The 24,743-nt window shown below is 46.8% G+C and overlaps 1 protein-coding gene across 1 annotated transcript in view; it reads left to right on the forward strand.

The window, feature by feature from the left end:
* znf385a (zinc finger protein 385A) overlaps positions 1 to 24,743 on the forward strand; it is a gene marked incomplete at both ends in the record, with an annotated part of 43,484 nt that overhangs the window by 5,820 nt on the left and 12,921 nt on the right. Inside the window, 5 exons of the mRNA XM_080015198.1 lie at positions 2,715 to 2,825; positions 13,017 to 13,191; positions 20,909 to 21,280; positions 23,976 to 24,160; positions 24,559 to 24,651. Coding sequence (XP_079871324.1) covers positions 2,715 to 2,825; positions 13,017 to 13,191; positions 20,909 to 21,280; positions 23,976 to 24,160; positions 24,559 to 24,651 — 936 coding nt within the window. The remainder of the gene's footprint in view (positions 1 to 2,714; positions 2,826 to 13,016; positions 13,192 to 20,908; positions 21,281 to 23,975; positions 24,161 to 24,558; positions 24,652 to 24,743) is intronic.

The following is a 24,743-nucleotide window of genomic DNA, read 5'->3' on the forward strand; positions in this document are numbered from 1 at the left end:
TTCTGACCAAGCAGTCCAAACAAACAGTGTTTGTTGGCCTGTGTTCCATCAGGCCTGTTTGGCCTCCTGGTGTTAACACGGGGCATTAAGGCTTTTTGATATTGAGTCCTTACTTAGGGCATTGACATGGCTCTTGACTAATGCTAAAATCAATGGTCTGGGCTGTACTTTCACCTGCCAGCGTCCTGTCCGCATCCCAACAGCGCCGCTGCTCCAATTACATTACAAGCCTCGTCTTGCTCCTATTTCATCACCGGCGGATTTGGACAGAATTTGGATTGAAAAAAAATACACATCGTTGGATAGCCGAATAAAAGGCCCTGTTGGCTGCCGGACAGCGTTCGTAACAGTTGAGCTACATTGTTGGGTCATAACGGACACACACCCAGATTATGAGGAAACCAGTGACTCAGTTTAAATTTATTCCAGCAGGGCCGTTCAACTTCCATTAAACTCTTTTTAAAATGAAAAACGGGGTCGTGGCTTGGGCACGCGTACTCAAAATTCCGCAGAATACATTTTTATCGATCTATGATGAAAATACAAATGCGAGAGCGCAACTGATTGTGGAAAATGAGCAGATGAGCTGATCGTGACCTTTTTCAAATCACACTGTTCACAGACCTCATTCAACTGCTGCAACTAGTCATTGCTGAGCTATTCATGGCTGTTTACATCGTAACATTTCCCCAAAGTCATAACTCAATATCCACTCATTTATCCAGCTTCAGCGACGGGAACAAAACCCAACGCCGAGGTTCTTTGTTTTGTTTTGGAAGTTGAACAGCGAGGGAAAGCAACCAAAGCAGATAAGAATGTGAGATGTGAGGAGGTCTGGCCCGGGCCTCCCCCTTTCTCTCTTTTTCTCTCTCTCTTTCCTGCTCTCTCTCTCCCTCCCTCCCTCCCTTCTTCCCCCTACTTCTCCTCCCTCTCTCTCTTTATGCTTTCCTTTTCACTTCCCGTCCTTCCTTTAACCCCTCACTCTTTTTTTTTTACGCGCTCGTCCTCGCTCATTCTCTCAGTCCAGATGGTGTCCCTCCACACTGTCCTTTCACCGGTCTCACCCCTCTCTCTCTCTCCCTCTCTCTCTCTCTCTCTCTGTCTCTGTTTAGCCTGTTTCCTTCGGGCTGCCGAGTACTGTAACAAGCCCTGTGCAGCTTTTCAAATTGTTTCTGTTTGACATATGGGAATATTTATTTCCGGCGTCCTAACGGTCCAGACTGTGATGCTCAGTTGGTTCGACCACGAATGACAAACGTTTGGACAGAAGCGTCTGCTAAGTGACGTAATGTGCTGTGATGTCAATTTCTCCTCTCTCTGTCTCTCCGCGGGCCACAAACTTGAGCCATTTCCGTATCAGATGAGTCTATAGCCCTGGGTGACGGACAACTGGACGACTTGGTAATTAGCCAAATTTGAGCTCCACCATGAGCCAAATTGGCTCGTTTAGGCTCCGTCGGACCCTTATAATCAACAAGGTCAAATCAGAAATGGAAGCATTTTCCTGGAACATTCCTTTACAGCCTCTTAAAGTGTGAGAGATAGCAGATTGTCATGCAACAAGTTTCTTCACCCCCCCCCCCCCCGAGAGGATGGAACACGACAAAAAACAAAACAGTGTTGTCCAGTGTTTTCCGTCAGAGCAGGGTCGTTGCTTGGGGAGTTCCCTTCGGGTTTGTCACATCGTCTTTCATCTCGGCCCGTTCGGCTGCCTGACAGCGCCCGGGCACACGAGAAGCAGTGCCAGACAATTGTCTTTTGAAACCCCACACCAGCCGTAGACTCCAGGCTAATGCTAATGTCAATTAGCCATGATCGCGAGATAAATTCTACCTCAACTGCAGTTGGATATAATAGCACACAGCCGGTTCAGTTCAGCGCACCCTGGATTTCCTGTGTATTTGTGTCTGGGACAATGTTATATTGGGGGTGGGGGGCTTAGCCACTGTCACAGTGGAGTGCAGATCTGCTAAAGCTTGCCAGTTACATTTATATGAGGTGCTTAACACACCTCCAGTGATCGACATCCCAGCTGAAAAATTAGCACAGGGATCACGTGAAGCTATTGTACTGGAACATAATCTTTGGGATTTCATGCTGGATTTTAATGGGCGTGGAGCGACACGTGCAGTTCTTGGTATGGCAACTCACTGAATTGAATGATGCTCCACTGGGATAAATGTGCATACACACAAAAATACACACACACACACACACACACACACACACACACACACACACACACACACACACACACACTCATGCAATAAACTGTCACCTTGTTAAAGGACATTGTAAACATTTGACTGTGAGCTTAAGTGCACTAGGATTACTGTGCTCTCTATGTACCGTTGTGCGCAGTCATTTTATTTCTTTCGGGTGATGAAACAGGACCTCAGGTGATACATGTGTCCCTCTGTGCTCAGGGTCTGGCTTCTGCCATCTGGTGTTTGAAACCAACCCTGTTGCACCCTGGCCGTCCACACTGTTGCACAATGGGACTTTGGGAGTTATAAAAACTGCACAGTATGAATTATTTTTCACCAGCGGTGAATTTTGTCGTTTTCCTCCACCCAAGCACTGAGCCATGAGTTTTACTTGGTGAACGCTGCGGTTCTCCCTACAGTAGCTCTGTTCCTCACCACGCCACTCCTCCCTCGGCATCTTTTTTGTTTCTCAATCTCACTCTTACCGTGTGTTTCTTGCACATTCAGATGGACCCGGTGCAGAAGGCGGTGATAAACCACACCTTTGGAGTTCCGCTGATCAAGACCAAGCGGCCGATCATCTCCTGCAACGTCTGCCAGATCCGCTTCAACTCCGAGGTACAGACTCCCACTAACTCCAACTCCACCACATCCACAGTATAGCTCTGCCTCGATCTCTCCATCTGCCTGATAGCATTACGCATGCTGTTTTATCCTGCTTTCTCTCCTTTTTATATCCACAAACAGTCACACAGAGAAATATAAACCTACAGTATGCAAGTACACACACACACACACACACACACACACACACACACACACACACACACACACACAGTTATCTACACAAATATAAACACATTATCCACCTTGTGTCCCACAGGAATTCGTTAAGAGGGGACTGTATCCTGTTTGCTGTTGTGTATGTCCCTGGACAGGGTATTGACACAGGCGACGCGTCTGGTACATTTGTTTGTTCTTTGTTTTGGCAGCTGAGACCCTGATGGAATTTAATTTGATTCGAGACAGCAGAGCGTAGAGTTTGCGGAGGCATTTAGCTCGGCAGAGATGCTGAGAGTGTGAAATAGGATGTTCCATTCCCCCACTTTTTGAAGAACGTTTCTCCCTCGCCCAGCAACACGTGCACGTGCAGCTTGATTAACATCTCGGGCATGTGGAGAGTCATTTTGTGTCGGCATGGGGGAAGGTTGAAATCTCGTCAGAATCAACTGTGCAAAGGATTATTTTGCCTGCATTCGTTATTTTTCCCTCTTAATTTCATCAGCTCATTTTTTATAAAAGTGGTTTCATCTGTTTCCCCATATGGTGTCGTTCCTTTTTACACAAACCCGTAATGGAACTTTAATAGCACGTAGGCCATTATCAAGAATGTATTGTTTAAAAAAATGGTATGAAAGAAATTAACATCAAACCGAGGTATTTCTTGTGTAGTGTTATAATCCATACTTTACATAACTGAGATCCGTGGCACCGCTCGGCTTTTCAGAACATAATATCAACGTGGACGCTCATAAATATTCTGCCGTGCAGGGTGTAATTTGGCTGTCACGGTCCTTGGTCCACGGTTCTCTGTGGTGTAGACTTCAGAGTCAGGGTGGACCTCCATCCGTAGGGGAGTTGACCAGAGCTAAATTTACCCATGGCCCTACAATCATGGCCTCCATGTGACCAGGAAGCTGAAAAGCTATAATCTGAAGATTTCACTTTGCAAAAGACTTGTTTATATGTCTCTGCAGGCTACAAGACACTATTAGATATTTATTATTTTAACGTTCTTTTGGAAAACCTGATGGATAGCTTAAAAGTCCTGTTGGTAAACTAAAGTTATATTTAATGTGTTACGAATGCGGATGGGACCCAAATGCAGAACATGGACTCGTCCGGGTGTAGCACAAAGGGAAGGAGAATGGAGGTGCGGAGCTGGCCAGTAGCGTGCTGGCAAAGCAGGCAGGAGGACGATCCTGAGGCATGGAGACACAGGTTAACAAAGGACAAAACATGACACAAGAATCACGAGTGAATCACTTAGATCTAGGTTGGCTAGCATATAGTACCACAGAGGTGAAACAACAATCTGGCAATGAGTGGGTGAAGAGCCAGGGTTTAAATACCGGAGCAGAGGAGATGATGATCCGATTGCGTGCCGGTGCCCCAGTGAGGGGGACACCTGGACCCCCGGCGGTGAGGCAGTGCTGATACACAACTGTGTTCCTCCAGACCGTGACCCTCCCAGTCAACCAGATACTGGTACCCTCTGTGGCGTACGTCAGCTGCCAGATCATTTATGCCGCGTGGTCGTCGATGATGCAGTTGGGTGGAGGGGGAATGACCAGAGGGCACAATGGGCAGACAAAGACCGGTCTCAACTGGGAGACGTGGAATGTGGGGTGAATACTCATGTGTGGAGGTACCTTCAGTTTAGCGGTGATCTCACAGGGACCAATGTTACAGGTGTGAGTTTCTTGGAGACCGACTGTAAAGGAAGGTCCTTAGAGGACAGCCACACCTTCTGACCTGGTTGGTAGTTGGGGGCGGGTGTCCTACAGTGGTCAGCAAGGCGTTTGTTGGAGTCAGTGGCGCAGAGAAGAGCGGAGCAAGCGTCCTTCCACACCTTGTGGCAATGGTGAAGGTGGGCTTGGACCGACGAGACAGAGATTTCCTCCTCCAGGGCTGGAAACTGAGGTGGTTGGAAACCCATGACACACTCAAAAGGTTACAAATGTGTGGCTGTGCTAGGCAGTGAGTTATGGGTGTACTCGATACTGTACTTGAGTGCTCCGGGAGGATGGGTTTTGGGAGGCAACGCAACGAAGCGCTGCTCCCTGGTCCTAGTTGGCTCGCTCCATTTGGCCATTAGTCTGTGGATGATACTCAGAGGAGAGACTCACTGTAGATCTGAGGGCTTAAGGCGGAAGGCCTTAAGCCCTCAGATCTGAGATATGAACTGGGGCACAAGGTTGGACATGATGTCTGTGGGGAGTCCATGGAGGCCAAAGACATGGTTCCCGAGGAGGGAGCTTAGGGAGGGCCACAAAGTGTACAGCTTCGGAAAACTTTTCTATGATGGTGAGCACAACAGTGATATCTTGTGAAGGTGAGAGTCCACAGAGGCCTAAGTGGGACCATGGCTGACTGGGGACCAGCAAGGGTAGAAGCAGGTCAGCAGGAGGCCTTTCCATGGGCACATATGGAACAGGCGGCCACGGAGGCCCGGGTGCCGGCCCCCATGGCAGGCCACAAGAAGCGCTGCTTAACAAGGGACAGGGTGCGACTGACGCCCCGATGAGAGGAGAACCAATAGGTATGCGCCCACTGGAGGACTTGGGAGCGGACAGAATCGGGCATAAAGAGACAGTTAGCGGGACCATTACCTGGATCTGGCTGGTCTCCTTGACCACGACTCAATCTCCCAGCTCCCAGCTCCGTGGCAACAGGACAACGGAAGGATGGTGTCAGGGACGAAGGGAGTCACTTCCGCAGCAAACTGGCAGGAGAGGGTGTCCAGTTTGAGGTTCCTGGAGCCTGGGTGGTAAGTGAGGGTGAAAGTAAAGCGACCAAAAAACAAGGCCCGGCGAGCCTGATCAGAGTTGAGGCGTTTCGCAGATAGGATGTAGGCCAGGTTCTTATGGTCTGTCCACACAATAAACGGGTGTTCGGCTCCTTCTAGCCAGTGCCTCCATTCCTCCAGGGCGAATTTAACCACCAGTGGCTCCTGGTTCCCTGACATCATAACTCTGCACGGCAGGGGACAAACGGCAAGAAAAAAAGGTGCAGGGATGAAGCTAAATGCGATGAAATGTCCTGAGGTGTCAGGATGAATGAGGACAGGTGTGGACATGAACCCTGTTTTGAAGCTCTTAGAAAGCTTCATCAGCCTCAGGGGTCCACGAGATGCGGATAGCCGGAGATGTCAGTTGGGTTAGGGGCGTGGCCACTCGGCTGTAGTCACTGATGAACCAACAGTAGAAGTTGGCGAAGCCGAGGAGCTGTTGAAGCTGCTAGGGCAAAGGGTTCTTATTCTTTACTTTGATGGTATTAAGACTGCGATAATCGAAACAAGGGTGAAGAGAGAAGTCCTTCTTGGCCACAAAAGAACCTGCATGTACAGTGAATGAAGACTGTCAGATGATTCCAGCGGCTAAGGAATCATGGATGTATTTCTTCATGGCCTCTCTCACCCAACGAGACAAGTTAAACATGCTGCTGGATGGTAGGGGAGCTCCGGGAAGGAGATTGATGCCGCAGTCATAGGGGCAATGGAGAATAGTAGGGAGGGCACTCTGTTTGCTGAAGAGCGCACACAAGTCCCAATAAGCAGCTGGGATGACTCCGAGGAATGTAGGGGAACGGCGGCCTATGTAGGGGCAAGAGCAGACTGCAGGCAGAAGGAGTGACAGAAGGGGTTCCAACTGACAAATGACAAGTCTGTGTGGGTTGTGTTTGTCAAGCCAAGGGTAACCCAGGACCACTGGGGCTTGGATGGAAGAAATAAGGTGGAACCGGATGTACTCATGGTGCTTACCACAGAGGACGAGATGCAGAGGTTTGTGCAGTGACGTGGGCGAGGAATTTGCCACTAAGGGCCACAGCTCTTAGGGGAACTGGCAAAGGTTCACTGGTGATACCAGCCTGGGTGGCAAGATTCATGTCCAGTAAGGGGAGTGAATATAGGGCTCACGGGACAGGGGAGCTGGAGCTGGGTGCAGGAGTGGGGCGGTTGTGCTGGGCGTCATGTTGTGGAGAGAGATGAGTGGAGACGGCGTAGATTTGGATTGTGATGTGTGACGTTTGCCAACAGGTTCCGGAGCAACTCCACCACGTCACGGAGAACCTGGTCGTGCTAACCCAAGAGAGAGCCTTGATTGGTCTGGTTGGCCAGGCCTAGAGCCTGCTGGAGACGGTCTGTGTCTGCTGGGTCCACACTGGCCAGATTGTTCTGTTACGAACACAGATGGGACCCAAATGCAGCACACAGACTCAGAGAACCTAAAGGGAAAACAGTCATTTGAGGATGGGCGTGGAGACTGAGTAGGGGAAAGGGGTTCGGGAGTAGCAAAAGGGGAGATTGGAGCTGGCGGATAGCGTGGTGGTGAAGCGGTGGCAGACCGCAGGGGCATAGAGACATGGTTTAGCGAAGGACAAAACAGGACACAAGAATCACAAGAGACTCGGATCTAGGTTGGTTAGTGTTTCATACCACAGAGGTGAAACAACAATCTGGCGATGAGTGAGTGAAGAGGCAGGGTTTTAATACTGGAGCAGAGGACATGGTGATCCGATTGCCTGCAGGTGCACCAGTGGAGCAGTGAGCCGAGAGCTTGAGGAAAGGAAGCCACCTCCACACCGACATACACACATGGAGACAGGCGGAGGAGACAGAAGACATACACACAAAGCTGTCTTAAATTCTTTGCCAGGTCATTTTTAATCACAGCTACAGGCTGATCACTTGATGAGGGAATTGTCCCCCGGGGGAAAAAAAATGACAGCTTTTTTTTATTGGGATTTACACACCATTTATGCTATTTAAATACATGTACAAACCAGGGATGTTAAAGTGTGCCGACTGTCTGCGTGTTCTCTCTATCAACCATAAAATCTAAAAATGTTTTTTTTTTGTAGAGGCCTATTCAAAACATTCTAAAAACATCCAACTTCCAACATAGCCTATTCTAAACGGTCAAAATAAAATAAAAAACAATCGGTACTGTTCTCCATATGGGGAATGGGAGTGAGTGTGAGTGTGTCCGCAGGTGCAGTGCAGGTGCACCTGTGCTGCACCGCTACCGCAGACCTGTTGTGGTGCCCTGCAGGAGTTTCGTTTTCTCACTTTGCGCGCTTGAAAATGGCAACTTGGCATAAGACTCGGAGGGTCTCACGAAACCCTGCAGCGCAATAAAAGTTATGAAAGATCCCATGAATCGCAATTAAAGCTCCCCCCCCACCATACATACTGTATGTTTAAATGGGAAATCAAATCGAATCGTGACCCTAAAATCGAAAGTCAAATTGATCGTGGATTTGGAGAATCGTGACACGCCTACTATCTATCTATCTATCTATCTATCTATCTATCTATCTATCACAAGAACAAGACATGGCCATTTATGAGACATTTATACGATTTTGGGGTTAAGCACAACAAGGGACTTTATAAACTCGAATGTGACCCCATCAAATGAGTTGAACACCCTAAACGTAAATACCGCCGACACATCCTGGCCGAATCGGCGACAAACCAGCACCGCCAGTCAGGAAAGTATCTGTAATCCAGACAGCTGTCCCATCCTAAAAAGCAGATGGATTTTAGGATCGCTTCCTCCTCTGTAGACACAGAATAACTCTGTGATACATAGCGCTCTGGATAATACCCAAAGCACGGGCTGATGTTATATTTGGCTGCAGTTCCTCACGGCAAGATCATATAGGATGTGTTTTGCTCACCTCTTACTGTACACACACACACACGCACACACACACACACACACACACACACACACACACACACACACATGCATCTACACAACATAAATGCACTCTTAACACCTTCTTTCTATCGTCACTGCCGAAACCTGTGAATGTAATTTACTGTATATGCTCTATCTCAAATGTAACATTGCTCTAAAAAAGGCTGTGAGAAAACTTGTCACCATATTAACGCAGGGATGACTCACAGTCCAAACTATGCAATCTTATTATACATACTGTAGTGTCAGGAACGATCACTCACAGCAGGAAATAGAGAGTTTGTTATGGAGACTCGCCTCTATCAGTGGAATGCCAATTATGTTTTGTTGCTTAAGCTCCTCCTCCAAACAAAAATATTTGTGTTGATTTTCACTTTCCTTATCTGCATTCCGTTGATTGTGTGACTGGCGCCCAAGGTGGCAATGAGAGCATTGCCGTTAAATGGTCACGATCCACATGTTTCTCCTAGGACTGAGTCCTCCCACTTCACACCCATCTCATGCTCCACTCATTTCACACATCATTGTGCCTCCCATCCCCTGCATCTCTCTCTCTCTCTCCCTCTCTCTCTCTCTCTCCCTCTCTCTCTCTCTCTCTCTCTCTCTCTCTCTCTCTCTCTCTCTCACACTCTCTCTCTCCCCCTCATGCGGCATTATTTACAGTATGGAAAAGCCTCAAATTGGCTGCCGCTACTTATTATAATATGCATTCGTCAAGGACATGGATTAGACTCCGGCTCTCGCAGCCCCGGTGCATTTTGGGAAAGAGTGGAGGCATTTTTAGGGGGAGGGGTGTGATGGACCACTTCACCCACAGTGTCACCATGTCCCTTGGGGGGTGGGGGGGACGGGGGACGCTAAAGGGTAGAATGTGTGGAATAACCTTGGTGCCGTGCTGCATTAGTGACATCAGTGGGTCTGTCTCACTGCATTGGCCGACGTCACAACTGCTGCAGCGAATGCACGGCCTCCTCCTCCTCCTCTTCCTCTCCGCTTCACTGCTGCTTATTGCCCCCTCTCTTTCTCTCTCTCGATCTCATTTTCATGTATTGTCTCTCTGTCATTTCTCTCTCTTCCTCTCCTCTGGCATCCTCTCTCCCCTCCTCCAATCCTCTCCTCTCCTCCCATTTTGTGCCATCTCCACTGCTCTCCTCGTCCTTTTTCTTATCTCCTCTTTATTCCTCTCCTCTCCTCTCTTTTCCTCTCCTCTCTTCTCATCACCTCTCTCTCCTCTTCTCTTTTCTCTCCATCTCTGTCTCACACGTACCGCACACCACGGACACAGCTTTTCAAAATGTTCATTTTTGTGTCTTTTTGATCATGCCCATGGTCCCCAGTTGAGCTTTATAAAGAAAAAATGAGTAACTCTGGGCTTGTCCTCCCTCCCTGTCCTCTCTATATTTTCTCCTTTGAGAGACATGGCAGTTGATCCCCCTCAGCCTGTCAGCCAAGGTTGAGAAAACCTTCATTTCACAAGGGTCACTTTTTTTTTGAACACCATCACTCCTTCCACACACAAACACACTCCACCTTGAGCTGGAGGCTTCGGCTTGTCGGACCCTTAAGACTCTGGGCCTGGGTACGGTTACAGAAGAGTCGCTATATAGAGAAGTCAGCCTGTCGTTGCCAAATATAAGACCCATGTGGCTTGTAGACCTCCGTGGCTTCCTCCCCTGGGACTCTGCAGTGCCAGGGCATGTCTGCTGCGAGGACATACACAGATATTTAGGAACCCCCGCCGCTATTACCGCTCTTCCCCTACTTTCTTCCCAAGGCCGTCCATCGCTGAGTCCTGAGCCCCTGGTGCTTCCCTCAGCGCTCCTCAGATTCCCCAGGCTCTTTCAACACTTAGAGCAGCTGTCAGCAGAGCTCCAAGACCATGAGCCTGGACCATCGCTGGACCATAATCCAGCCACTTAATAATTACGTTCATCATCGTCCCCCCTGATAATAATGCTATCTGTGCACATGCACAGCGTTGTACCGTCAGTATGATGGAGATTGATATCCCTCCAATCAGTGCTCGAAGAGGGCCGGTACTCACCGGTACACAGTACCGGCACTTCTAACTTTTATTCTTTGGCGTTACGGGACTTTTTCTTGCCTAGTGGCACTTCTAACAAGCTGCAGGTTCTCTGTTCTGCCCTCACAAGTGGACAATTCAAGTGTATATATTCTAAAATCTAGCATAATTTATTGAGTCGGAGCCCACTATTTTATTTTGTTATCAAAATGGACAAGCTGCAAGCTCTGGCTCGGAGTTGCCATGACGTCATTGGCCATATATGGACACGGAGGAGGAATTTCTTCACATTGTGAGTGGCCCTGTTTGAGCCTTCTATTTCGCACCTTTTTGGTGGAAACAGCTGGTTTCACTATTCCACCAGTTCTATTCCATCATTGGTAAAGGCTGCTCCCGAACTCTGGTTCAGGTGGATTAGACACTCTAAGTTCGCATCAGGTCGAAATACTGCAGGAAATTATGCTGCGTTCCATGGGAACTCGGACACCTGTTATTCAAGTTGGTGGACAAGGTGTTATCATAACATAAAAACTGCAGGGTAGTTAAAAACAACAGTAGACGTGTTTTAAAATCTATACAAAGGGGACGTTGTTCACCGTCACCGGTGCGCACCACTATGTTGCCGTGAGGTCTGATCTTTTATCTTGATGAACTTGAATGCAACTGATTGCACTCTGAAATTACAACATAAATGGCCGTTCTTTTACACCTTTCCAAGTACGAGGTTTTTCAGAGTTCCAACTTCAAGGGACAGTGAAATAGGATAGATAAAAATGGTATATATAAATAAATTGTCAAATATGCACATGTGATTGAGGATTTTCTTTTCTCTTTGGGAATTTAAGATCACTACCTTTGTCAAGCACAGTTCCATGATATGAAATACAATTATAGTATAAGTTACACTTGAGACAAAATCGGAAGAAATAGCAAAAATGTATTACAATTAATGCATCTGATTTACACATAATAAAGACAATTTCAAATATTCCTCAAAACAATTGAGTATTCGTGTGCACGTGTGTGTGTGTGTGTGTGTGTGTGTGTGTGTGGTGTGTGGTGTGTGTGTGTGTGTGTGTGTGTGTGTCATCCAGACCTGTGGTAACAGTAAGGTGTACTTCCTTTGGATCCTCTGCTTTCCCAAGTGAATGAAAATCCTCTCTCCACACACACACACACACACACACACACACACACACACACACACACACACACACACACACACACGTGCACGCAGAATACAGAGACCTGGTGTCAGCGTATTCCTGTGACGGATGAGTCACCTCTGTTGTTTACCCCCAGAACAAACACATTAGTAGGAGCTGACCTTTCAGCAGCAGATTGTCCTCTCTAGTCTTTGTAATGGATCTCCATGCAATGTTTTTTCTCTCTCCTGGAATCCAGCACATTCTTCAGGGCCTGGAAACCTCCTGAATCCACTTCCATACCCCCCTGTTATCCCAGCTCTAATATAGTACAGATACTACTCTGTGTGGTGTGGTAGCGCATACTGTATATTTAAAGTTGGACAATATAAGCAAGCAATTAAGTCTCTGTTTGTCCAGGACCTGTGTGACCCCGTCCTCAGAGCAGCTGGACCCGCTCACCCTGTTGCTGTAGTAATCACACACGTATGCCCATTCCTAGTTATAATGTATACTGTACATTTTTGTGCATGTGTGTGTTGTGGGTACAGTAGGTGGGAGGGGAGTTGGGCTTATGGGCCTCTGGCGTGGCAGACAGCATGGCATCCCAGTGACCCAGGGTTCACCTCCCCTCGGAATGTATGCCGCTTTTTCGGTGTAGTAATGACAATGGCTCAGGCGACGTTACAGAGCTTTAGGACCGCAACCTCTGATTGCACTGGTGATTTCAAAGATCCACAGAGGACAGGGGCACAGACTTCTGCTTATAAATATACTGCTCAACGAGGTATTTTAGACCTGGCGAGCTGGCTGAGAAAGGGGGGGGGTGTATTGTGTGACAGGGGGAGAGGGACGATGGTCCCGGGGTGTTTCCATTACTGCACTGGGCTCATCACCGTGCCGTTGTGCTCCCAAGCTACAATCCACTTTTCTACTGACTGTGAGCCTGCCTGCAGGCTGTAATTTCCACTCCCTTTGGTATATTGAATAACATGTTATAACAATGACAAGCACATGCACGAGTGTGCGTGTATACATTGGATTGTCACGGTTTGCCAGATCCAGCCCCAAATGTTTGATTCACCTGTGGCCTTTAGTGCTCACCTGCAGCACAGACTAAAGCCTGTTCCCTCTCCTCTGTGTCGTCCTGTAGAGCCAGGCCGAGGCCCACTACAAAGGCAACCGCCACGCCAGACGAGTGAAAGGCATCGAGACGTCCAAGAGTCGCCCGCAGGAGGGGGACAAGCCTCCCACTAACCCCAAAACCTCCTCCCCATCTCCCGCCGGAGCGCCCGGCTCTATTGCCGACAGTGACCCCAGCAAAGCAGGTGAGGTGGCACTAAAAAGAACCCCTGGTGATTCCCATCGGAGGTTTGCACCGAATGGCCTCATCCTTATCACTCAGATGATAAAATAAACTGATGTAGGGAGTTACCGCAGCACAAATATGAAGGAAAAACAAACGGGAATCAGAAGGATCTGAACTCTACATTTTCTATTATAGAGATGCAGATGAAGCAATATCCATTGTCCTGGACTTAGGAGGGCATTACAAACATTCTGTACTTGAAATTGGATATCATCAAAAATCAATTTAATACTGATTTGTATGTAGCTTTAGTGCTTATTATTATGAATTACAAAATGAAAGCAGGTGACCTTAAGCAGCAACAGAATGTTTTATAAAACATTGCTTTAAAACATCTGGTCCCAGTCATAGTTAAGATGTAATTATTCAACTCGCTCTACTATGTCTCCTGAAGATGACATTTAACAACGGTGTGTAAAGTAAGGTCCAATCAAGTTTTTTGGGGGGTTTTAGAACAAAAGTGGTGACGTGCATCCCACAAAGTGTCAGTCTCCCTGTGGTTTATAGAGCTACGTAGCACGGCGAAGAAAAGAGCCGGGCCAATTCTGGAGCCAAAAAAACAGATTTCTCGCTGGATGATGGACAACTTGAACTAAGGCGTCGTTATTGCACGAGAACTGATCCCACGCGCGGCTCAGGCCAAACCGCAGCGCTCCGCCAGCTTAGCGTCCACGCTTTCGGACCCGGAGCAGGTGACACGCGCCGACACTGGGCCGTGGCAACATGGAAGACTTTAGGCAACTTGGCATGAGACGGCATCGTGTTGACTCTGAAGGGGGAGTTACCGGGAATTATAAATCCATTTGTCTCAGAGTCAAAATTAACTCTGTGAACTCAGCTCGGGTCGGGGGTGCAAGACTGACATGTGCACGAAAAAGGACGTGAAAGGGGCTGTCGGAGTGAATAGAACCTTTAAAAGACGTTTAAAGAAACAGAGTGAGACGGCGCAATTTACCCGGGGTTTAACAAAATGTAAATCAATGTCAGGGGGATTATTTAATATGTTTAATATGTCTCCCTATTCCGATGATTTTCTGGGTTAGTCTCCGCTGCTCCCGTCTCTCTATCCCTCCCCTCCATCTGACCCCTTCCCCCACTCTGTCCGCCCCCACCTCACCTTTCTCTCTCTCTCATCTTCTCGTTATAAGTCGAAGGCAGTGCTGTCTCTGCCCCCCTCCCCTCCTCCCTCGACAAGTAAGTTTCCATTCCCTCAGTGTCACCACAGTGTCCTTGGATCAAACACTGAGCAATGAATGGACCGCTCGTGTTTTGGTGACATTTAGAAAGGTTTCTACAGCTGACTATTTACCAGACATTTCCACCTTAGCGACACGGGGCACAGAGCAAACACCATGAAAGGAAGAGGTGATTTAAGGAAGGCCATATCAGACCACACGAGGTCTCAGCCTTTCTCTGTGTGTGTGTGTGTGTGTGTGTGTGTGTGTGTGTGTGTGTGTGTCTGTGTGTGTGTGTGTGTGTGTGTGTGTGTGTGTGTGTGTCTGTGTGTGTGTGTGTGTGTGTGTGTGTGTGTGTGTGTGTGTGTGTGTGTCTGTGTCTGTGTGTGTGTGTGTGTGTGTGTGTGTCCACTTTTCTATCCATAAATGTGTCACTGTCTGCCTAGTGGGTTTGTGTCCTCCCTGCAACTGGAGAGCAGTAAAAGGCGTTTAGATCCCTCCTCTTCTTTAAGGGGGGGGGGGGTTTGAGGAACTTCTCCGTTCCGTTTGCCATCAATGAGCGCTCCCTGAGAGAGCTCCAAGAGGACGAGGAGCCAAAACAAGCTGCCACAGTCTAAATCTGAAAGCACTAACATGTGAAAGAATGCCTTTTTCCATCCAAGCTGCCTCCTCGCGACCCAGGAAGCGAGTCTCTTCCCGGCTTGTATGTGTGTGTGTGTGTGTGTGTGTGTGTGTGTGTGTGTGTGTGTGTGTGTGTGTGTGTGTGTGTGTGTGTGTGTGTGTGTGTGTGTGTGTGTGTGTGTGTGTGTGTGGGCATGAGTATACAATGTGTGGTAAATGGGCAAGTGTGGCTGCAACTAATTCCTTTTCATAATTGATTAATGTGTCAATTTATTATTTTTATTATTTCATTAATCAATGTAATTAATTTTACACTATTAATTAATTTTAGATGTTTTGGGATTTGGGATGGTAAATCCTCATCATATTGAATCTGAACACAAACAGACAAATAGCTTAATATTTGTAATCAAATATTTTGTTGAATAGAAACTATAAATTTATAATAATTATCATAATATTTTTTTATACTATTATAATAATAGTAATATTATTTACTATGTTAATATTATGTTATTCTATCTTAATTTTAGGAACAAAATTCAAAGTGGCACTCTACGTAGTAAGTAGTACTACGTAGAGGGGAAATTTAGTACTTAAAAAAAGGAGTACTTTAATGATTATTCCATCACTAAAATGTATATTTGACGTGTGAATGGTTTCACTCCTGTTATCTTGCACCAGTAGAATAATGGCTCTGCAGTGGGGAACAGCTGGCAGATCAGCCATGGGGGGAGGGGGGCACTGTGGCTTGGGAGTTATCCATGTTTCACAAACACACTGTAGTGGACTCACAAGCCGATAAGGTCCACACACACACACACACACACACACACACACACAGTGGTCGGACTCTGTGAATTAGTGCAGACATATGGATGTGGAGGAAATTTCCCACGCTGAACAAGGAGACTGTATTGCATTGCGCTTTGTGTGTTTGTTTCTTTTCAGTGGAGGACAATCTGTTTGTTAATCCAGCTTATGGCCTTTACTTAATTTAATATTCTTCAGGGACATTAAAATATGATTTCAGACTTCAGACTGAAAAGTAAAAGTACTTCAGCCTGCTCTTATTGCAGACTGGCGGCATAATCATCTGGGAAGTTTGTTGAAAACCCTGCCAACGATGATGTGTGTAAAAAGGAGAGTCAGTGTGAGGAAAAGAGGGAATTTCATCCGTGCCAACATTTGGAATAGATATTGTCAGGTTTTTAACTTTGCGGCTATTTGCACCAGGACATAAGTGCTGGGATTCTGGTGTGGGGGTGGAGGGGGCGTAGTAGGGCGGCAGGGTTTGTGGTCATCGGTCTCCCCCGGGAGGAGGCCCTTGGCTTCGGGGGATTTGGCCCGGAGAGCCGGGGGGTTGGCCAGAACTGACAGAGAGAGAGAGAGAGAGAGAGAGAGAGAGAGAGAGAGAGAGAGAGAGAGAGAGAGAGAGAGAGAGAGAGAGAGAGAGAGAGATGAGAGAGAGAGAGAGAGAGAGAGAGAGAGAGAGAGAGAGAGAGAGAGGAGCGAGAGAGAGACAGCTGTTTACTTGGAAAGAGACGGTGACCTCCTCCTCCTGTATTTCATCTCATCTGACACACCCTCCCTAATGAGGGCCTTGCTTTAAACCACCCTGATATTACAGCACTCCTGCTCCACACCAGCACGCATGCTCCACCAAGGTCAATTGAACAAATTACTCTAATGTGTGGGCTCGGGTTGCAGGGCTCTGCTGCAGCGTTGAGTTTCATTTAGACGATATTCTTTACCGCTTCTTTCTATTTTGGTTCTTCCTCTTGTAGTTTATCAGATATAAGTAAACCGAGATTACTGATTACGGATCACTGTCGGCAGATGGAAAAGTATGTCTTATTGTGAAATGTAAATGTAATGTTAAATTAGCACTTTTAAAAAAGTTGTCTGTGTGTCAGAGTTGCAATGTGGGATGTGGAGAAGGTCCGCCCTTCATTATGAATGAGACCCAACTCTCCTTAAGAAAGCGTCTAGTTTCTCAGATCGTTAATGATTCAGAAAAGCGAAGGAGTAGAAGGAGGGATTGAGGGGGAGGAGAGGGCCAGTGGGGGTCTTCAGGTAACTACACCTACACCTGTTCACAACCAGGAAGCGCGCGCACACACACACACACACACACACACACACACACCTGTGTGAGGTACCCACCTGTGTCATTGATCAAGGCTGTTTTTTTTCATGTACAATAACATGTTGTGTGCAGCTCTCTCACTCCCACATGGGATTTCTTATGGCAATGACCCCCCCTACTGTTCCCCCTTTGATTTATATTTAAAGTATAAGCGTGCATATTTATCTTCTGCTTCGCTTAGTACAGTCATTGCGCATACAAACTGCACGAGGGAAAATAGAACAATTAGGCGAAAGACAAACAAAGAGAGATGGTAGAGCAAAAATGAAAAGGAAAAAAAGAACCCCACGGAGCTTTTTGAGTGGCTCTCCCAAGGAATTACAGAAAAAATGAAACATATTCATAATTAGATCAAGTAGCACTTACATTAACGTAAAAAGAACATAAATAACAACTTTTAAATGGAGCATTGGGGGGTGCTTGGGGAAGTGGAGTCCAAATGGAGTGCACTACATGTTCATCTGCTTACTTACGTCTTTTCTTTGCTTATGCTTTTGCCTCTTCCACTAAGCTCATAACAAACATCAGAATTGTCAAAAAAAATCTTTCTGGAATGGGGATAAACTTTGAATTCTTGTGTATCGCTATCCACTATAACTCCCAGAAAACAATATCAGTTTCTCCTTTAGCCTCGATATGAGCTGTTCTTATTGTAATTCTTTGGCTCAAGAAACCAAATTTCTCTATTTCCTATTCTTCAAAGGTTTATTTTTAAATTGAATTACGGTAATATAAACACACCGTACTGTATTCAAGGCATCTGGTTAGAGTTACCTCCCCTTTCTGACCTCTCTTAATAAATTATTCATCCTCTCACTCAGCTCTTCAGCCCGAAAGCAGATAGGAGGGAATAACACCCGTAAGATCTCTCTTATTTCAGGACAATCATAAAAGCTAAAACAAAATAGCGAAAGAAAAATAATAATCAACATAGACGGTTTCTACCAAATTAAAGTAAACACTTAGCTGTTCAAAGTCAGGTTTAAAGGTAGGTGTGGGATCCGGGAAATTATAAAATATGCACATGCTCTGCTGAGTTTAGCCTGGAGCTGAACTTGTTTTTAAAAGCGGGGGGGCGGGGGGGGGGTAGAAGGCATTCAACATGGTTTGAGGTGAAATGTTGGGATGTATTGATGCGTTGGTTTGTTATGGCAGACCTCCAAGCCATCGAGGATCATGAAATCCCCTATTAGGTTTGGCCCACCACCCCTTTCCCTTGCAGCTCTGGCCTAACAAAAAACACATGTGAGGATGGATTCTAGGTTGTAATGCTGCGTTCAAGTCCAACTCTGAAATTGTTAATTTCACAACTAGGAATCTTCTGACCTCCGCCAATTGCCTTTGAGCCGTCGACTCTAATTGAACTGGTTGCACAGCTGGTGAATTGCTATAATCAGTGCAAACCAAATTATACACCCAAACACATATTGCATATACCTGTTAAAAATGATGAAATCATTTACAAACGCGTATAAAAAATAATTCTACCGACCACTATTTAAGTTATGTTTTTGTTGCTATGACGTTAGTCATGCAATCAGTCAGGTGATTCCAGAATTTCTGATCAAAAATTCAGAATTGGATAACCCTTCAGTTTATTTTTACGGATTCCGAGTTTGCTTAAATGCAGCATACGTGCCTTCCTCAAGATGTTATTGGATTGGAAGGTGTGTGTGTGTCTGGGTGTGAGAATCTAAAGGGGCAGTCATTTAACACCACTTGGCACAAGATTGAACTAGGATATAAAACTGTAACAGTTTGTTTTGGTGATGAAAACAGTCTTGTTTTTGCTACACTTTCCGTGCACAAGCGTCTGTGAAATTAAGCATTTTTAACTGCGTTCATCCAGCATTGTGGTCAAGAAGTCTAGCGTGAGACGGTCAGAAAGTTATAGTTTGCTTCTTAATGAGTAAAATAAATGATGTGTTTCTTTATTCTCTTCACATCTGTTTGACAAATACATGATACAGCGTCTCCATTTAGCAGATGGAAAATTCCAATATGGAAAGAAAAGCGATCTTGGGTCTTTGGAAGGCGATGGAATGGAAAGCACTCACAATGGCATCTTCATCAGAGCTGATGCAATGGAGGAGCCGACACCTCTCATTACCTCCTCAACGAATGTCTGCTCTATAAGTCGCATGATTCTCCCAGCAGACATTCTCCCAGAATGACAAAGGAAGAAAGAAAACCTGGATATAAGATGCCCGGTCTGGCGTTGCTCGGGTCACGTGACAAGAACGACATTGCGTACAGGAACCCTCAAAGGGCAACTGAACAGTTAGAGAAAATATTTATTTTCTTCCCAGAAATACACTACATAATCACATATAATCCCTCGGGCCTTTTCCATCCACTGTAGAGGCAGGAGGATGGTCCGCTGGGGGGATAGGCAAACCCCTGAAATGTACCCCACCCAAATTTAGAGGGGGGTCTTTATTCAGCCAACACCCAACGCTTAGTAAATACCAGAGGCATTGCGTAAAGGAGGGGCTGACCAGAAACATGTGTGAATCAAGCCTATGTATTTCTAGTGGATGTTCACATATTCTGTTTTAGAGAGAGAGAGAGAGAGAGCGAGAGAGAGAGGTTCCTTTATTTTCAGTAAGTCATGTCACAGAAACTTGATTACGCGGGAACCAAAGAACAACAAAAATAGAGACAAACCACAGGAAAATCACAGGAGAGAGAGAGAGAGAGAGCTAAGCTTTGGTTGTTGATGTTTATAATGAAACACATCCAACGCAATAAGGACACAAACATAAGAAGCAGCAGTGAAATCCTTAGTGGATTTCAAAGCCTCTAAATGTGCATATAAACAACCAGAAACACACGCACATACACGCAGGCAATAACTAGAGGTATATCATTATCTTTCTTTATGTGCAGCGCTAGATGCTTCGCACAGTACATTAAACAATTTCAGTGCAGAGTAAATACATATATTTCACTGAAAGAGAGAGCAAGAGAGAGAGAGGGAACAAGGGAGAGACAAAAAAAAGGAGTGAGGAAAAGCAAGGCAAGCAGACACGAAAGCAGTTATGTTCATCATTTTTTCCCTATTGCCCTATTCAAAGGTAGCAGGTGTGTGTGTGTGTGTGTGTGTGTGTGTGTGTGTGTGTGTGTGTGTGTGTGTGTGTGTGTGTGTGTGTGTGTGTGTGTGTGTGTGTGTGTGTGTGTGTGTGTGTGTGTGTGTGTGTGTGTGTCAGAGAGAAAGTGAAAAACTAAACAACACGCCAGCTGAAGTATCTGGTTCCTGTTGACTCCCTTCAGGAACACTTCAATAACATGAGAAAACATCAGGATAGTGTCTGCAGCAAGCATGTGCCTGTTACTGTACATACCACACACACACACACACACACACACACACACACACACACACACACACCCTCCTGCTGCTATTGACTTTGTGCTCTTTTCACTAAATGATGGACCTTCGCGAAGAGAAAACACTTCCTTGAGAAATCCCTTCAAGTCGGTGTCCCCCTGATCTCATCAGGCGGTGTGTTTCACATCTGACCTGCTCTGCTTTGACCATGTACAGAACATGCCTTGATCAAACAAACAGCAATCACTGGATTTTGCAAGGGGACATTTCTGCACCACAGACTGAAGGGGAAAGTAATTTGACAGTAAAACGCTTTGTTTGAGCTTGTTTATAACATGTTTTGATATATTTGTCTATGCTGCATGAGCTTTTATTTGAACCCTTTCTTTCTTTCTTACAGATGAGTCACAGCCCCTGCAACAGTTAAACGGGTCTCTGCTCGCCGGCCCCCTCCCTCCTCTTAACACCCCACCCACCCCGCCCATGGACTCCACCATGCCCTCGGTGTGCCCACTCCTCCCCACTTCCACCCCTCCCCTGCTCCCCCCGTCCTCCTCCCCGGGCTGTGGCAGCAGCGGTGGCGGCGGCAGCACCGTCTCCCTCACGGAGCAGCCGAACTCCAGCTCCCCGGGTTCCGGCGTTCCGGGGACGGGCGCCGCAAGCGGCTCCCCCAACCCCGAGACGGAGGAGGACAAGGCCAAGAAGCTGCTGTACTGCTCCCTGTGCAAGGTGGCCGTCAACTCCCTGTCACAGCTGGAGGCTCACAACAAAGGTACGTTGAGCAAGTCAAAATATCTCACATCCACGGTGAGGCATAGCCGACCTAGCCGCCGTCACCCTTGTCTCCAACCATCAGCTCGTTGGAGGAAAAACAAAGTTCTGGGAGTGTTTCAAGATGGAGGCCGTCGGCACTGATCAGCAGATAACTCATGTGTTGGACACTTTGAGCGCGGCGCTCCCTGTTCCAGGAGCCGCGTGGAGGTCACTCCCTTGTAATGCGTATCTTCCTCACCTCACCTGTCTGGGCATGTTCTCCACTGAGCTCACTGCTCGCCCGTCCAAGGCCTACCTCCTCCTCTCCAAGCCAAGACATAATTATTTAAAGAAAACGCTACTCTGAGATTTATGGTTTTTCTTTGCAGCACTCACAAAAAAAAAACAAAAAAAAAACTCCTTATACTGTGACTGTAGGGATTCCTTTTGAATGTGGAGCAGAGGGTAAAAGAGGGTAAAAGCAGGAGGGATCTAATCCAGTAAATAAAGAAAGACTTGCTGGTTATGTGGTCGGGACCTCTGCAGCACCACACGTTGCATTGTGCCAGGGAGGTTTTACACGGGACCAGAGGGTGTTCCATGTTCATTCGGGACCCACTGCTGCGAAAATCCCACATGCCCCGCCAAGAAGCTCTATAAGAAGCAGCGTGGCTCATGATTTATCATACTTGGAGACGCACACACACACACACACACACACACACACACATAGAGACACATACACAAACACACATGCATATGCTGTATATTTAAACACACATAAAGTAAACCAGATGTACACACACAGTAAACATACACGCTGACATAAATAGTCATCAGTTGATGCCACATCTGTTCGTAGACACACGCAACCCAGGAAAAATATATGATGTAGGTGCATGTGTTATTCGAATGAGAGATCACAGAAGGTGTAATAAATATCTCAAACAAACTTGACCCTGTGACAAACACTGTTTGTCAGCGGGTAGAGCCACAGTCGAACCCGCGGAAGATTTACAGTTCAATCAGTCATACAGGGGGAAACATTCTGGAAGTAATATCTCTCTCTCTCTCTCTCTCTCTCTCTCGCCCTCCATGTCATTCTCAAAAACACAACTGTGCATGTTATCAGGAATGGAATACACGCAATGTTATTTCAACATCCATGCGACTGTTGCACTTTTTGAAGTTCAAAAGCCTGGTTTTAATGCCTCAGTCTGCATGTTAGTCTCTAAAATGACACAGATTAAAGAATTAGCGCCATCCCCCGTCACCCCAAAATAGAACAAAGGCAGACGCAGACACCCCAACTGCACATTTATGGCCACAAGTGAAATCCCCCGGTTTGATCCTTCTTTACTTTGAGTGGAACCGACACCCTCCATATGACCCCCCCCCTCAGCCCCCAAACCCCAACATTCTTCTCTCTCCGTCTTCTCCGACCTCAACTCCTGCCTGAGGAGGTTTTAAGAGTGACCGAACTCTGCACCACAGCCAGTACAACAAGACCGCTTTAATTTAAGGAGAGGAAAGAATAGAATAGACAGGGAGACGGGCTGGGCGGGGGGGGGGGGTTGAACAATACTGGATTTTTTTCAGCCAACAGCAAAGCCTGTAATTACTCATAAAGAAACTATTTTGGCCAGAAATCCTCTGGAGTTCTGCTGTGCAGGTTGCTTGGATGGAGCTTTCATCTGCATATTGTAAAACGACTTGAAGTTAACAGCGAACAGCAACAGAAATAACACAATCATATTTTCACAATACACGCTCTTTAACCAACTAAATCTCTTTAAAAAATATATATTGTCGTATGCGTTATGCATTGCACTTTTTTTTTTTTTTTTAACGCGTGAGGCGCTTCATGCCCTTTTTTTTTTTTTTAAATGTGATGTGAAATTAAAACCTAGTAACGATCATTGCTGGTTATACAAGGAGAAGAAGAAGCTACGACACTCCCACTCGGTGGCCTCGCTGCATCCCTCTGCCGCTGCACGCTGAGAGCCGCTCCTCATCCTCTCCCCCCGTCACATTTCTCGGGGCGCGGCACATGTGTGCAGCTCGCAGCAGATTCTAGCGTCCTCTCTTTCATATCCCGATGTTTGTCGCTGGTGTTGCGTCTCCGTCAGAGGAATGCCGTCTAGACGCATTTCGGCTCTGACAGATGGAGGCAGCATGACTCACAGGGCACATCAGGATCGTTTTTCATATACAGCGCTACCTCGACTTACGACTGTAATTTGTTATATAAGGACGGTCGTATGTTAAAAGAGTCGTATTTCGAAGCAATTTTTCCCATATAAATTATGAAATCATGAAGGGTGAAAATAAACAAAATACACAGCGCAAACATAGTAAATATGAAAAACATATCGATAAGCCACGAACTACGTGCACACACCATGTAGGTCACCCGCTGACTGACTGCTGACTGACTGCTGACTGCCCGCCGACGCTCCACGGTCGTATCTTGGAGCAGTCAGTCGCAAGTCAATACAAATGTTCGCAACTATCGCTACTCGTATCTTGGATTGCTCGTAAGGAGATGCAGTCGTAAGTCGAGGTACCACTGTAGAGCCAACCATTATGTTATTGTATGTATTCGCTTCTAATTATATCATCTCATCTTGGGTAATGGTAGTACTGGTGTGCGTGCGTGTGTGTGTGTGTGTGTGCGTGTGTGTGTGTGCGTGCCCGTGTGTGTGTGCCTATAGGAACCAAACACAAAACCATCCTGGAGGCACGGAGCGGGCTGGGCCCCATCAAAGCGTACCCCCGCCTGGGCCCAAAGCCCAGCGGGGAGCAGGGAGGGGGGCCGGTGGACCCCAACACTCAGGAACGCACCTTCCACTGTGAAATCTGCAACGTGCGGGTCAACTCTGAACTGCAGCTCAAACAGGTGAGAGGAAGAGAGGCTGACTCACTCAGATAGAAATGTTTGGGGTTTTTTTTGGGGGGGGGGGGGGGTTTGACTCTATATCCATGGAGTGATGACGTAGTTTGCTGATCCATGTAGAAATATGAGCATTTATCTCAATGAATATTTCAAAAACCCCTGAACACATCAGAAACACATGAAAGAGCCGCCGGAAACACATCTCACGCAATTATGCAGCCTCTCCACTAATTCAGAATTTCAAACGGAGTCTCGCGGCTCGGCGTCACTTCAAATGCATGCGTCGGCGGTGGGAGTGTGTTTAAATCCGCAGGGGGAGTACAAGTACAGTACTTTCAAGTCGGGAAGGATCTCTGACGCGGTCTCACACTGCCCCCTGTCTGCGTCCCTCTTCCCCGCAGCACATATCAAGTCGAAGGCACCGGGACGGTGTGGCGGGAAAGCCGAACCCCCTCCTCAGCAGACACAAGAAGCACAGGGGAGCCGACCTCACGGTAACCTTTTCGTCTTTAGAATACTCTAAACCCGCTCCGTGACACGGCCGACAACCTGAGATCAAGCGATCCGATTATCAGTGCTAATCTCG

This window comes from Zeus faber, assembly GCF_960531495.2.
Source record: "Zeus faber genome assembly, chromosome: 15".
Lineage (NCBI taxonomy): Eukaryota > Metazoa > Chordata > Actinopteri > Zeiformes > Zeidae > Zeus > Zeus faber.